This window comes from Stegostoma tigrinum, chromosome 3, assembly GCF_030684315.1.
Source record: "Stegostoma tigrinum isolate sSteTig4 chromosome 3, sSteTig4.hap1, whole genome shotgun sequence".
NCBI lineage: Eukaryota > Metazoa > Chordata > Chondrichthyes > Orectolobiformes > Stegostomatidae > Stegostoma > Stegostoma tigrinum.
The window spans coordinates 137,558,874-137,574,683 of NC_081356.1; the positions used below are offsets into that span (position 1 = coordinate 137,558,874).

Consider the following 15,810-nt stretch of genomic DNA (forward strand, 5'->3'; position numbering starts at 1 on the left):
CTCCGTGCTGTTGATCCTGGGCCCCGGCACCTGGAAAGCAACACACCATCCTGGATTCCTATCTGCAGCCACAGAATCTCCTGTCTGTCCCCCTAATATTGAGTCTCCTATCACTAAGGTCCTGTTTACCTTTACCCTTCCCTGCTGTGCCCCAGAGCAAGTCGTAGTGCCACTGACCACATCCTCTCTAGCAAAACAATATACTAGTTTTCGAAAGGAATGGCCACAGGGGATCCCTGTAATCTCAGCATACTCCCCTTGCCTTTCCTGGTGGTCACCCAGCTACTCTCTGCCTTAGGTGTGACCACCTCACCACTAAAACTCTTATGATGCGTTTGGCATCTCAGATGGTCCTGAGCTTATCTGGCTCCGGCTCCGGCTCCAGCTCCCTAACACATTCACTTAGGAGCTGTAGCTGGGTGCACTTCGCACACTGTAGTCAGCAGGGACGATGGAAATCTCCCTGAGCTCCCACATTCTGCAGGAGGAGCATGCCACTGACCTAACTACCATCTCAAATGCTCTAAGACTAAGATTGTAGACTTGCTCACTGAGCTGGTGGGTTTGGTTGCAAACATTTCATCACCCTGCTAGGTAACATGGTCAGTGCATCTCTGGTGAAGCATCGGTGTCCTGTCCCACTTGTTATTTATATGCCTCGGTTTGCTGGGGTGGTTGCTATCAGTTCTGGTTCAGTTTCTCATTGGGCCGTACATAGGATCTAATTAAATATTGTACGGGTGACCTGTACCTGAATACACTAAGCAACCCATGCCTGATTATAAGATGGCAGACAGAAGCTAAGCAAAACAAAGCAGCCTGTTCACAGTGAAATACAATGGTTGCTTTGTACAGAATTGCTAGAAGATCAGTAAAGGAACACTGAATCCTCCCATCTGAGACAATTCTGGCAAAAGATTGCCTTAGGACAGATAAATAACCAAGCCCAGCTTTGTTACTGAAAGGATGATTGTCCCAGTAAATGAATGCCATCAGGTGTTAGATTAGGTCCCCATGCAAAGAACAAAGAACAAAGAACAAAGAAAATTACAGCACAGGAACAGGCCCTTCGGCCCTCCAAGCCGGCACCAATCCAGATCCTCTATCTAAACCTGTCGCCTATTTTCCAAGGATCTGTATCCCCCTGCTCCCTGCCCATTCATGTATCTGTCTAGATACATCTTAAATGACGCTGTGGTGCCCTCCTCTACCACCTCCGCTGAAAACGTGTTCCGGGCACCCACCACCCTCTGCGTAAAGAACTTTCCACACATATCTCCCTTAAACTTTTCCCCTCTCTCCTTGAAGTCGCGACCCCTAGTGACTGAGTCCCCCACTCTGGTGAAAAGTTTCCTGTTATCCACCCTGTCTATACCCCTCATGAACAGCTGAAAGGATAACACAAAAGTTATTTTGAAGCTACCAGCAGTATTAAGTAGTTTCTAGCTAAAAATTCTCTGATCGTAGAAGTTGGTTTCAATACATAACCAGGATAGAATACAAGTCTTAACAAAAATTTAAGCTTAGATGTGAAGATTAACTAGCCTTAGACGGCACCTTATGCCCTGAGCAAGATAGATTGATCACAATCCAAAAGTTATAAAATGCTGACAGTAGAAGCAGTTGTATAATGTTACACTCATAATTAACATTATAACAGAAGTTACCCTTATAGCAATTAGTTAAAACTAACTGGCTTTTTGTTTTTACATTATGTAAATGGGGCAGTGGGAAAATAAGCGGAGTAACTTTAAAAGACAGCACCAAAAACACAACGGGTAATAGAATTTGAGCTGTCCTTACAGATGAACAAGCCTGAGAAAGACCTGAAGGAGTATAGCTATTAAAGTTGTGGAATGTGAATGAATAGGATGCATAGGAAAATCCCAAGGCCAAGAGATTACAATATGTAGCTTATACCACAAGATCATGGGAACGTGGGGCTTGTCATGCAAGTGCCTTCACTGATTAAGTGTCGCACAGGACTGAGTGCTTGGATGAGGGGCAGGACAATGACTACATTGTACTTGATTACTGTAAAACAAAATGTTTAAAAATGTTGCATTTCTTTGTAAAAGCAGAGGGTGTGTCATTGATCCATCTTTCGAAGCCAAATTCAGGGAAGATCCTTTGGCCCTCTCCCTGCATACACTGGTGTCTGCTTAAATAAACATTTTCTACTTGCCCGAATCCTGCCTGCCTCCTCAGTCTTTGTCCCAGGTCAGGAAAAATGCTCCTACAAATGTATTTGTTGATGGAGTTCTGGTTGGAATAGCAGGCCTCCAGGAATTCCCAGGAACGTCTCTGTCTGGCTTGTGCGATTATGGATGTGTTGTCCCAATCAGACTTGTGCCCCTTGTTGTCAGTGTGCCGTGAGACAAATGAGAATTGGTCATGTCTCTTGGTGGAGGCAAACTGACGATGTTACCTAGCAGGGTGATGAAATGTTTGCAACAAAACCCACCAGCTCGGCGAACATGTCTACAACTTCATCTATAACCCAAGCTACAAATCTTCTTGAAAGCTCTAAGACTAAGGAAGAAAGTTAGAAGAGCTTTACATGAGCTAACCTATGAGCCGCTGCTCACCAAAGCCACTTGAGCCAATGCCTTACTTCTCACTCTGCTACTGACAAATTTTCAATAGCATGTCTCTCCTCCTCTCCCACCCTTTCCTATCCCCTTTTCCCGTTTTTTGTTTGTTAGAGGAAAGAGGGAAGGAGGGAAACACTATAGTGATGTAATGTTTTGCCTTAAGTACTCCTTGATACCAGGCCCATGACAATTTGCTCTTCAGTACAGGTGGCTGCTTCCAGGCTCTAATGTAATTTTTATTAATGACTTGGATGAGGGGATTGAAGGATGGGTCAGCAAGTTTGCAGATGACACCAAGGTTGGAGGTGTCGTTGACAGTATAGAGGGCTGTTATAGGCTGCAGCGGGACATTGACAGGATGCAGAGATGGGCTGAGAGGTGGCAGATGGAGTTTAACCTGGATAAATGCGAGGTGATGCATTTTGGAAGGTCGAATTTGAAAGCTGAGTACAGGATTAAGGATAGAATTCTTGGCAGTGTGGAGGAACAGAGGGATCTTGGTGTGCAGATACATAGATCCCTTAAAATGGCCACCCAAGTGGACAGAGTTGTTAAGAAAGCATATGGTGTTTTGGCTTTCATTAACAGGGGGATTGAGTTTAAGAGTCGTGAGATCTTGTTGTAGCTCTATAAAACTTTGGTTAGACTGCACTTGGAATACTGCGTCCAGTTCTGGTCACCCTATTATAGGAAAGATGTGGATGCTTTGGAGACGGTTCAGAGGAGGTTTACCAGGATGCTGCCTGGACTGGAGGGCTTATCTTATGAAGAGAGGTTGACTGAGCTCGGACTTTTTTCATTGGAGAAAAGGAGGAGGAGAGGGGACCTAATTGAGGTATACAAGATAATGAGAGGCATAGATAGAGTTGATAGCCAGAGACTATTTCCCAGGGCAGAAATGGCTAACACGAGGGGTCATAGTTTTAAGCTGGTTGGAGGAAAGTATAGAGGGGATGTCAGAGGCGCGTTCTTTACACAGAGAGTTGTGAGAGCATGGAATGCGTTGCCAGCAGCAGTTGTGGAAGCAAGGTCATTGGGGATATTTAAGAGACTGCTGGACATGCATATGGTCACAGAAATTTGAGGGTGCATACATGAGGATCAATGGTCGGCACAACATCGTGGGCTGAAGGGCCTGTTCTGTGCTGTACTGTTCTATGTTCTATGTATGTGCTGAAGTGATGCCTCTCCCTCACTGTCATCCTCTGCCGGACGTCTTGTCATCCAGGGTTTCTGAATCTTGCTATCTTATCTTTCATCCTCACAGGGCCATGTTGGTCCTGAACTCTAATCACCTTGACTTTAAAAGACTATCCTCAAACAGCTGACCCAATCGAGTTTCTCCAATTTCTATCTCATACTGTTGTAATTTGCCTTCCCTCAATTTAACACTCACACCTGAGGGCCACTCTCATCGTTATCCATAAGAATCTTAAAACTTACAGAATTATGATCACTATTCCCAAAGTGCTCCCTCACTGAAACTTAAATCACCTGGCTAGGGTCATTCCCCAAGATAAGGTCTAGTATTGCCCTTTCCCTAGTAGGACTATTGACATAATTGTTTCAAGACACCCTTCTGGACGCACCTAATCAAGCATCGTTGACTCCAGGCAAATAATTAATGGACAATAAATGCCCCAGCCAAGAGACGCTCTCATCCCCTAGCATCTGATTGAAAAATAAAGAAGCCCCATGCACCAAGGGAGTCCTAGTCAATTCCATCTTTCCTATATATCTGTACCTCTATCTCCCAATGGCTATTGGGAGGTCTATAGTATGATCCTACCGTAGTGATTATGTCTTTCTTATTCCTAAAGCCTCAGATTTCCTCTTAGTGCAGCTGACATTCTCCTTAATCAGTAATACAAATCCCCCAGCCCTTTTATGTCCCTCTCTATCTCACTTGAAACATCTAAACCAAGGAACATTGAGCTGCCAGTACTGCCTTTCTCTTAGCCACATTTCAGAAATGGCTACTACATCATAGTTCCATGTACTAATCCAGGCTCAAAACACATCTGTCGTACCTGTTATACATTGCTATGCTAAAATAAATACACTTCAGACGTCCTGTTCTGCTATATTCTTTAGCTGTATTTTTTAAATTCACCAATGGGATAAGGGCATTGTTGACCAGTACAGTGGTTACAGAGGCTAGCAGAGAGTAACTCACCTCCTGACTCCCCAAAGCCTGTCCCACCATCTACAAGGCACAAGTCAGGAGTGTGATGGGATACTCCCCACTTGCCTGGATGGCTGCAGCCCCAACAAGACAAGAAGCTCGACACCATCCAGGACAAAGCAGCCACTTGATTAGTACCACATAGGCAGTTCTTTGAGGAGGTATCATGCAAGTAAACAAAGGGTAACCAACAGATTTAATAAATTTGGGTTTCCAAGAGGTTTTTGATAAGGTATCATATGTCAAGTGACTTAACAAGACGAGTACCCATATTGTTGGGGTAGTGTACTGACATGGATAGAGGATTCGCTAACTCACAGAAGGCTGAGAGTTTGGATAAGATAAAAAGCACATTTTCAGAATGATAACTTGTAACTCAGAGTGCCACAGGGATTAGTGCTGGGACCACATTAATATATTAATGCCGTGGGTGATGAAAGTGAAAGTACTCTGACCAAGTTTGCAGATGACACAAAAATAGGTGGAAAGGCAAGTGGTGCAGAGGAGACACAGAGTCTGCAGAGGGATATGAACAGATTCTGAGAGTGGGGAGATGCAATATAATGCAAGGAAATGAGAGATTATGCACTTTGGCACAAAGAATTAAAGGGCTAAATATTATTCAACTGGGAAAATACTGTCAAAATCTGTTGTGCAGAAACAGTTGGAAATGTTCTTCAATGAATCAGATAAAAACTAGAATCCAAGATCAGTAGGTAATACAAAAGGCATCTGGAATGTCGGCCTTTATTTCAAAGGGAATAGAGGATCTCAGTGAAACTATATAAGTCAGTAGTTGCTTACAGCTGGAATATTGTGAAAAGTTGTGATGAAAGATGCACTTTTGTTGGAGATAAGGGATCTGTCTTGTAAAAAGACATTGAGCAATTTAGGCCAATACTTTCGGAAGTTTAGAAGGATGAGAGGAGATCTAATTGAAGTACATAAGATGATTGACAAAGTAAAAAGGATTTTTCTTCATGTGGAGCAATCTAGAATGAGAGACCATAGTTTTATGATAAGGGGCAGCAGATTTAGAACAGAAATAAGAAACTATATCACTCGAAGGATCGTGAATTTGTGGAAATCACCATCCAAGAGTAAAGTGGGGTACTGATTAAATTTGACGAGAAAGACAGATTTTTAATTAGTCCTGGATTGAAAAGTAATGGAGAGCAGGCAGGCAAGTGGAATTGAGGCCAAGTTGACATCACCCAGGATCATGCTGAATGGTGACGCAGGTTCGAGGAGCTGAATGGCCTACTCCTGTTTCTAGTTCTGATGTTCAATAAAGTGTCCACTTATCCAAAATCCAATGAGTACAGGCCCAACCTACTCAACCTCTCCTCGTCAGACAGTCACTGCACAGTAACCAGTATCAGCCTAATAAACCACCTCAGAACTGCCTCCAGTGCAACTACATCTCTCCTCAAGAAAGGGGGCCAAAACTGCACACAGTACTCCAGATGTGGTCTCACGAAAGACTTGTACTCAGGCTCTTGGCATCAGGGTAGCCCACAAACCCACCAACACACTAAAACAGAAGCTAATGAACTTAAAAGACCCTATACAGACAACAAGCAAAACGAATGTCATTTACAAAATACCTTGCAAGAACTGTGACAAACACTACATTGGACAAACAGGCAGAAAGCTAGCCACCAGGATACATGAACATCAACTAGCCACAAAACGACATGACCCACTGTCACTAGTATCCTTACATACAGATGAGGAAGGACACCACTTTGATTGGGACAACACATCCATCCTGGGACAAGCCAAACAGAGACACGCACGAGAATTCCCAGAAGCATGGTATTCCAACCGGAACTCCATCAACAAGCACATTGATTTGGAGCCCATCTACCATCCCCTGAGAAAAAGAACAGGAAATGACATCACCAACACAGGAAATGACATCACCAACCCACGGAAACCTAAACAGATAAATAGAAAGCGGGACATAATACCAGCGCTTCGTCGGAGGCTCACTGATGTTGTTACCTAGAATGGTGACGGATTGTCTGGGAACGAACCTTCCAGCTCAGTGAACCAGCTTACATCCGGAACAAAATAAAGACCCACTCTTTTGTGGACCGAGAGGAGGAGAGCACGACTCTGTTGGAGGTGGAAGGAAGACGCCGGGTTGGCTGTGCACCCTTGCAACCGGTGGATCTTAATGCTGGCTTCGGCCTAACGCTGGTTCAGGGGAGCAGCCAACCTGCAACGATGGCTGCGGCGAGTGCTCGTGCCCCAGGTCAGGGGGTCCAGAACACCATCCGTGTTTCCGTGAAGAAGGTGAATGAAGGTGCGCCTGTGGACCGCACCTTCTTTGTGAAGAGGGTCCTGTTGGACTGTTGCGGGTTCGCTGCTGCGGACATTTACTGCCTGCAGGATTTCCCCGGAGGAGGTTTCTACGATGTAACCTTCAGGAGTGCCAAGCTTTGCGAGCGCTTCTTGGAGGTTTTCAAGGAGAAAGGAGGTGAGGGCCCCCTCTCTGTATTGACCGCTGTCCCGCTGTTCGTGATGCCAGCGCAGAGGAGCCGTATGGTGACTGTACACAGGTACAACCCGCATGTGCCAGCATGACCTTCCTTGGAAGGTACGTGAAGGTGGAAGGGGACCTAACTGACATCATGGACTCCTTTGGCATCTGGACCAGTAAGAGGCAGGTCAAGGTGACGCTGAGGATGGGCGCGGACGGGAACATCCTACACCCACCGTTCAGCTTCGCGATCGGCGGGAGCAAGGGCTACCTGACCTATGCAGGGCAACCTAAAGTCTGCCATGCCTGTGGTAGGTCAGGTCACGTGGCGGCCGACTGCAAAGTCACCATCTGCAGGAACTGCAGGGAGGAGGGACACCTTGCAAAGGATTGCCCACAAGAGAAATGCTGCAACCTTTGCGGGGAAGCGGGCCACCTCTATAGGGCATGCCCGCGGCGGGGGACCACCTACGCCCAGGTCGCTGGCAGGGGCAATGTGAGGCAAGCCCACCCCGGAGGAGAGGAAGGCACCAGGGCCCTGTAAGGACCCCCCGTAATGTGCAGGAGGGCCCAGCCCCGCAGGACGGACCCAAGGCCAGCAAAGCGACCCTGCAGGCTCCGCTCCCCACCGGCAACCCGGAGTCGATGGAGGAGGTGAAAGGTGACCCAGGGGAGTGGACTATGGTCCAGAAAGCGAGGAGGAAGGCACGCCAGCAGGCCCAGGCACCGCAACCATCAGGCGGGAACAGGCAGCTACAGCGGGGCTATAAGAGCTCGTCTGACGAGGGAGATTTGGAGGAGGCCTGCCCAAAGCAGAAGTTAAAGATCTCAAGGGAGAAGGAAAGTAGCACCCCACTTCCAGGTGATGGGAGGCGTCCTGAGGCTCCCTCCGACACCTGGTACTGGAGAGTCCCCCAGAACTTTCAGGCAGGAAGGAGGAAACAGCGTGTCCCCAGCCTGACCCAGAGCCGGACCCTCTTGCCTCCGTACCCCTGACCGGGGGATGCCAACCGGAAGGCAGCATGGACGGTTTCCTCAGCACGGACAGCGTCCAGCAGTTAGCCCGGACAATGGGCATGAAAGGACAGATGGAGGGGCTGGACTTTGGACGTGGGGAGGGTACTGTGGTCACTGCCCACAATGGGGGTACGAGTTGCGAGTGTTAATATGCGCAGCGTCAGGTCCACCGCAAGATGTGTGTCCACGTTGGCCTACCTGACCACCATCAAGGCGGACCTCCTGTTTCTGCAGGAGTGCGGGATACCGCTCCTCAGCAGGTACGGGAAATGGTCCGGCGCCTGGACCTGTGGGCCTTCGATCTGGTCGGGGGGTAACGACTGTCCTTCCTCGGGCCTGGCTATTCTGCTGCGGGAGCGCAACTTCACCATCTCTCAAGTTCAGGGGGTGGTGGGGGGGGGGGCGCCTCCTAGTGGCTGATGTCACCTACAGGAACGCTCCCCTGAGGCTGATCAACGTGTGTGCTCCAGAAGTACGGAGTGAGCGGTTGGCCGTCCTGCAGCGGCTTCCACCTCTGCTAGCTACGTCCAGGCCGGTCATCCTAGGCGGAGACTTCAACTGCATCATCGATGTAGATGGAAGATCCGGCGTGGGGACAGCGGGTGGGGGGATTCAACTGGACGTCATGTCCAGATTCCTGATGGGCACGGTGAAGGACACCAAGCTGCTCGACATCTTCAGCACCCCTGCAGATGGAGCGCAGCGGAGATACACCTGGTCGCGGCCAGACGGGTCTATTCGCTCAAAGATAGGCTTCCTGTTGTGTCACGGGCGTTCTCGGTCAAGTCCACCGGCGTCGAGCCGGTGTTCTTCTCTGACGACTGCCTCTTGCTGGCTGATTCTCACTTACAGGATGACCAGCCGGCCGGCAAGGGGACGTGGAAGCTCAACAAGACTCTGTTGACCCCAGAGAACGTCGAGGAGCTTAAGAGGGACTACGCTGGTTGGAGAACCATGAAACCCCTCTTTGAGTCTCGGGGCGACTGGTGGGAGACGGTGAAGGAGAACATCAAGAGGTTCTTTGTCCTCAAGGGTGTTCGGAAGGCGAGGGAGAGGCGGGGAAAACTGTCGCGACTCCAGAAAAGGGTGCAGAAACTGCTCCTTCTGCAGTCGATGGGGGTCGATGTCACGGAGGACATCCACGAGGTGAGGGGCCAGCAAGCCTCGCGCTTCGCCGCGGAGGCCTCCAGGATAATCTTCCAGTCCAGGGTCTGCTCCGTGGAGCAGGACAAGACGTGCTCACGTTTCTTCTTTCAGAAGGTGCACAAAGAGAGCTCTGTGCTTAGCCGGTTGAAGGAGGACGACGGCTCGGTGACGTCGTCTCGGCCCGACATTTTGAGGATCAGCAGATCCTTCTATGCCGGACTGTACGATGCGAAGCCCACGGACAGCACGGCCTCTGAGTCGTTCCTGTCGTCTATCACGGAGTTTTTGGACGACGACACGAGGGAGTGGCTGGACCGGCCAATATCCCTGGACGAGCTGACCAGAGCCCTCAAGTCCTTCGAGAAGAATAAGACTCCCGGGAGCGACGGCTTATCGGTCGAGCTGTATTCTGCTCTGTGGGACCTGGTCAGCCAGGACCTGCTGGAGGTGTACGATAGTGCGCTTCGGGCAGGGGAAGTGTGCAAGTCCATGAGGAAGGGCATCATCACCCTCATTTACAAGAGGAAGGGGGAGAGGGAAGAAATTAAGAATTGGCATCCCATTTCACTATTGAATGTGGACTACAAAATCCTGGCTAAGGTCATAGCCAACCGGTCAGTTCTGTCCTGGAGTCAGTGATTCACCCTGACCAAACCTGTGCTGTGCCGGGCAGGAAAATCACTGAGAGCCTCGTGCTCATCAGGGATACGATCGCCTACGTGCAGGACAGGAGGGTGGACACCTGCCTCGTCAGCCTGGACCAGGAGAAGGCCTTCGACAGGGTCTCTCTTGCTTACATGAGGGACGTCCTCTCCAAATTGGGGTTCGGGGAGGGCATCCGCAATTGGATCCGGCTGCTCTACGCCAACATCGTTAGCGTAGTCTCGATCAACGGGTGGGAATCGGACAGTTTTCCTGTCAGATCTGGAGTCAGGCAGGGCTGCCCGCTCTCTCCTGCCTTGTTCATGTGCTGTGTGGAACCCTTCACCACATCCATCAGGAAGGACGTGAGCCTGAAGGGCATGACTATCCCAGGCAGTGGAGGCCTTCAGGTCAAGACCTCCCTGTACATGGATGACGTCGCCGTCTTCTGCATCGATCGTCAGTCGGTGAGTAGGCTGTTGGACATCTGCAGCCAGTTTGAACTGGCCTCGGGTGCCAAAGTCAATAGGGGTAAGAGCGAGGTCATGTTCTTCGGGAACTGGGATGGCCGCTCCTTCATCCCCTTCACCGTCAGGACAGACTACCTGAAGGTGCTGGGTGTTTGGTTCGGTGGAGCTGGGGCGTGGACTAAGACTTGGGAGGAGCGTATCACCAAACTGAAGCAGAAGCTAGGCAGGTGGACGCTCCTGTCCCTCTCCATCGCGGGTAAGAACCTGGTTGTCAGGCGCGAGGGGCTTTCGGTACTGTTGTATGTGGCGCAGGCCTGGCCCATTCCCTGGACCTGCGCTGCTGCAGTCACCCGGGCCATCTTCCACTTCATTTGGGGGTCGAGGATGGACCGGGTCCGCAGGGACACCATGTACAAAGACCTGGAAAAAGGGGGAAAGGGCGTACCGAATGCCACCCTCGCCCTGATGGCTACCTTTGTGTGCGGCTGCATCAAGCTGTGAGTAGATCCTCAGTACGCAAACACCAAGTGTCACTACTTACTGAGGTTCTACCTGTCCCCGGTGTTGTAAAGGATGGGCCTGGCTTCGTTGCCGCGGAACGCTCTGATTAATTGGGCTGTCCCGTACCACCTGTCCTTCGTGGAGAAATTTTTGAAGGGAAACACCTTTGACCACAAGGCCATCAGGCAGTGGTCAGCACGTAGTATCCTCGAGACCCTTTGGGAAAAGGATCCCGTCGTGTGGTTCCCCACGCAGACTGCCAAAGTCGTTTGGCAGAATGCCTCATCGCTAGAACTTTCAAACAAGCACAAGGACATTGCTTGGCTGGCGGTGAGAGGGGGTCTGCCAGTGAGATCTTTTATGCATGCCCGGAATCTCTCCGCCACCACACGCTGCCCTCGAGGCGGCTGCGGGGGGGACGAAACTGTCGATCACCTCCTTCTGGAGTGTGCCTATGCGCAGGAGGTCTGGAGGGGGATGCAGTGGTATTTATCGAGGTTCGTCCCGAGCAGCTCTGTGACACGGGACTCCGTGCTCTATGGGCTGTTTCCGGGGACGCACACCGAGACCAACATCCACTGTGCCTGGAGGACCATCAATGCGGTGAAAGACGCTCTTTGGTCTGCCCGCAACTTTCTGGTCTGCCAGCTGAAAGAACTGACCCCGACCGAGTGTTGCAGACTGGCGCACTCCAAGGCCCAGGACTACGTGCTGAGGGACGTGCTAAAGCTTGGGGCAGCTGCCGCCAAGGCGCGGTGGGGAAAGACCACCGTATGAAACCCCTCGTCCAGAATAGAAAAAAAGGGCCCTGTCTGGTAACTGTCAGGGGGCCAACGGGAACTGTGCGGGGACTCGACTGCCGGGGTGGTTTCTTTGCTTTGTTTTTTTTCTTCTTTGTTTTGTTTTTTTCCTTTCGTTGGTGTACGTACCCCCTGGGTAACCCGGAGCGGCTTGCATGACTGGGTAGGTGTATAAATATGTTTTATTTTTTGTACATCTTATGAATAAAGTATATTTTTTCAAATAAAAAAACAAGGTGACGAAATGTCTGAAAACGAACCTTCCAGCTCAGCGAGCAAACTCACATTCAGAACCTCAACCTGAGCTACAAATCTTTTCAAAACTCACTAACTTGTACCATTGCAGCAACACTTCCCTACTTTTTATATTCTATTCCTTTAGCAACAGATGCCCAAATTCCCTTAGTCTCCTTTATTACCTACTGGACCTGCACACTAGTTTTCTGCAATTCATGCACAAGGACACCCAGATCCCTCTGCGATGAAATATTGTAAAGTTCCTCTTCATTTAGAGAATAAATTACCTTTCTGTTGTTCTGACCAAAATGCTGAGAGGTTCATTCCCCTTTTGGCAGAGTTTAGGTTCGGACAGAATTGTCTCAAAGTAACGGATGGCACATATAAGGCAGAGGATGAGGAGGAATTCCTCCTTCCAGAGGGATGTGAATCTGTGGGATTTTTTACCCCAGGGGGCTGTCAAGGATGGATTGTCAGGTATGTTCAAGGCTGAGCTGGATCTTTCATCATGAAAGGGATCAAGGTTATGGGGAAAAGGCAGAGAAGTGACCGTGAGGATGATCAGATCAGTCATGATCTCACTGAATGGTCAGTGAACTCAATGGGTTGAATGGTCTACTTTGTTCCTATGTCTCATGGTCTTATTTATATTCAGGGCACAAACTCCTGCACATATGAGTACGTGCCTGCCTATTTTGCAACGATGGGTCATTCCTTAAATATAAACATTTGCCCAATAAGACAGAGGTGATGTGAGAATCTTTTTTCACAGAGGATACTGAGTGTTTTAATTCTTGTTCAAAAGGCAGGAGGTTAGTTCCGTTCTGTTTCTGATCAATCATGGCCCCTGGGATGTTGATGGTGGAATGTTCTTGGTTGTTTGGGGTGCAGTGTACTGTAAACACAATCAATAAATGCTTCAAGCTCAAAAAAAGCTATTCAGACCATCATATTGGTACTATCTCTCTAGGGCGATTGTTCCTCAGTCCCAATACCCTGAACATTGCCCACAATGCTGTCACTGTTGCTGCTGCTTGTGTGTGTGGCTGTTGGTTACTGTCTCTGTTGGTCAGTGTTAGGATCAGCATGGCCCCAATACAGACCCTCACCTGATCTTGTGCAGGTAGTGGATGATGCGGTGCTGCTCGCGTCGCTCCTCCTGCATCATACTCTGGATGGTGTTGATATATGTGCTTTCAATACTGGTCCAATAGGCAGCCAGGTATTCAGCAACCTCCTGAAATAGAACACACCGTCAGGAGTGTGGAAAGTGCTTCACGATAACCCCATGCTGTCCCGGTCTTGGGAGTGTTTGATGGGGTGACAGTGTAGAGGAAGCTTTCCTCTGTATCTAACCTGTGCTGTCCCTGGCCTGGGAGTGTTTGATGGGGGACAGTGAAGAGGGAGTTTTACTCTGTATCTAACGCCATGCTGTCCCGGTCTTGGGAGTGTTTGATGGGGGGACAGTGTAGAAAGAGCTTTACTCTGTATCTAACCCTGTGCTGTCCCTGTCCTGGAAGTGTTTGATGGGGGACGGTGTAGAGGGAGGTTTACTCTGTATCTAACCCTGTGCTGTCCCTGTCCTGGCAGTGCTTGATGGGGACGGTGTAGAGGGAGGTTTACTCTGTATCTGGCCCCGTGCTGTCCCTGTCCTGGGAGTGTTTGATGGGAGGACAGCGTAGAAAGAGCTTTAGAACATAGAACATAGAACATAGAACAGTACAGCACAGAACAGGCCCTTCAGCCCACAATGTTGTGCCGACCATTGATCCTCATGTATGCACCCTCAAATTTCTGTGACCATATGCATGTCCAGCAGTCTCTTAAATGTCCCCAATGACCTTGCTTCCACAACTGCTGCAGGCAACGCATTCCATGCTCTCACAACTCTCTGCGTAAAGAACCTGCCTCTGACATCCCCTCTATACTTTCCACCAACCAGCTTAAAACTATGACCCCGCGTGTTAGCCATTTCTGCCCTGGGAAATAGTCTCTGGCTATCAACTCTATCTATGCCTCTCATTATCTTGTATACCTCAATTAGGTCCCCTCTCCTCCTCCTTTTCTCCAATGAAAAGAGACCAAGCTCAGTCAACCTCTCTTCATAAGATAAGCCCTCCAGTCCAGGCAGCATCCTGGTAAACCTCCTCTGAACCCTCTCCAAAGCATCCACATCTTTCCTATAATAGGGCGACCAGAACTGGACGCAGTATTCCAAGTGCGGTCTAACCAAAGTTTTATAGAGCTGCAACAAGATCTCACGACTCTTAAACTCAATCCCCCTGCTAATGAAAGCCAAAACACCATATGCTTTCTTAACAACCCTGTCCACTTGGGTGGCCATTTTAAGGGATCTATGTATCTGCACACTAAGATCCCTCTGTTCCTCCACACTGCCAAGAATCCTATCCTTAATCCTGTACTCAGCTTTCAAATTCGACCTTCCAAAATGCATCACCTCGCATTTATCCAGGTTGAACTCCATCTGCCACCTCTCAGCCCATCTCTGCATCCTGTCAATGTCCCGCTGCAGCCTACAACAGCCCTCTACACTGTCAACGACACCTCCAACCTTTGTGTCATCTGCAAACTTGCTGACCCATCCTTCAATCCCCTCATCCAAGTCATTAATAAAAATTACAAACAGTAGAGGCCCAAGGACAGAGCCCTGTGGAACCCCACTCACCACTGACTTCCAGGCAGAATATTTTCCTTCTACTACCACTCGCTGTCTTCTGTTGGCCAGCCAATTCTGTATCCAAGCAGCTAAGTTCCCCTGTATCCCATTCCTCCTGACCTTCTGAATGAGCCTACCATGGGGAACCTTATCAAATGCCTTACTGAAGTCCATTACACCACATCCACAGCTCGACCCTCATCAACTTTTCTAGTCACTTTACTCTGTATCTAACCCTGAACAGCCCCTGGTTCAGGAGTATTGACGGTGACAGTGAAGAGAGAGTTTTACTCTGTATCTAAGACCGTGCTGCCCCTGTCCTGGGAGTGCTTGATGGGAGGACAGTGTAGAAAGAGCTTTACTCTGTATCTAACCCTGAACAGCCCCTGGTTCAGGAGTATTGACGGTGACAGTGAAGAGAGAGTTTTACTCTGTATCTAAGACCGTGCTGTCCCTGCTTCACGAACATTTGATGAGGATGGTACATGTATTCTTTTACCTGATGAACAGGTTCATCCACGTAAACCCATTGGTCTGAGCCTGGTTTTGGAGGTGGAGGTCTCTGTGGTTCAGGTGCAATGATTGGCTCTGGTGTGTTAGGCTCCACCTTCCCTTTTCTCTTTTTGCCTTTAGCAACTGCTGCAATAAAGGGAAGAGGCGATGAACTTTGAGACAGTAGGAACAGCCGATGCTGGAGTCAGAGATAACACAGTGAGGAGTTGGAGGAGCACAGCAGGCCAGGCAGCACTAGAGGAGCAGGAAGGCTGAAGTTTAGGGTCCAGATCCTTCTTTAGAAATGGGGGAGGGGGAAGGGAACTCCAAAATAAATAGAGAGAGGAGGGGTGGGTCTGGGGAAAGTGAGTGGGATGGTGATCAGTGAGTGCATGTAGGCAGTGGTGGGGATTGGTCAGTGAGGTGAGAGGCTGCAGATAGGTGGGAGAGAGGATGGACAGGTTGGGTCAGGTCAAGGAGGAGGGGAGAGGGAGGCTCAGACATGGGATGAGGCCAGGGTGGGGAGATTTTAAATCTGGTGAATTCCATGTTTAGGCCATC

General features: G+C 49.3%; 1 protein-coding gene across 5 annotated transcripts in view; it reads right to left on the reverse strand.

Moving 5' to 3' along the window:
* The window catches only part of spef2 (sperm flagellar 2), a 239,677-nt gene that overhangs the window by 83,683 nt on the left and 140,184 nt on the right, over nt 1-15,810 (reverse strand). For 4 of the 5 annotated variants that reach the window (XM_059644984.1, XM_059644986.1, XM_059644987.1 and 1 more), the window contains exons 20-21: nt 15,257-15,396; nt 13,190-13,317 (exon numbers count right to left, since the gene is read on the reverse strand). In XM_059644984.1, coding sequence (XP_059500967.1) covers nt 13,190-13,317; nt 15,257-15,396 — 268 coding nt within the window. The remainder of the gene's footprint in view (nt 1-13,189; nt 13,318-15,256; nt 15,397-15,810) is intronic. The other variant, XM_059644985.1, reaches the window with a different exon arrangement.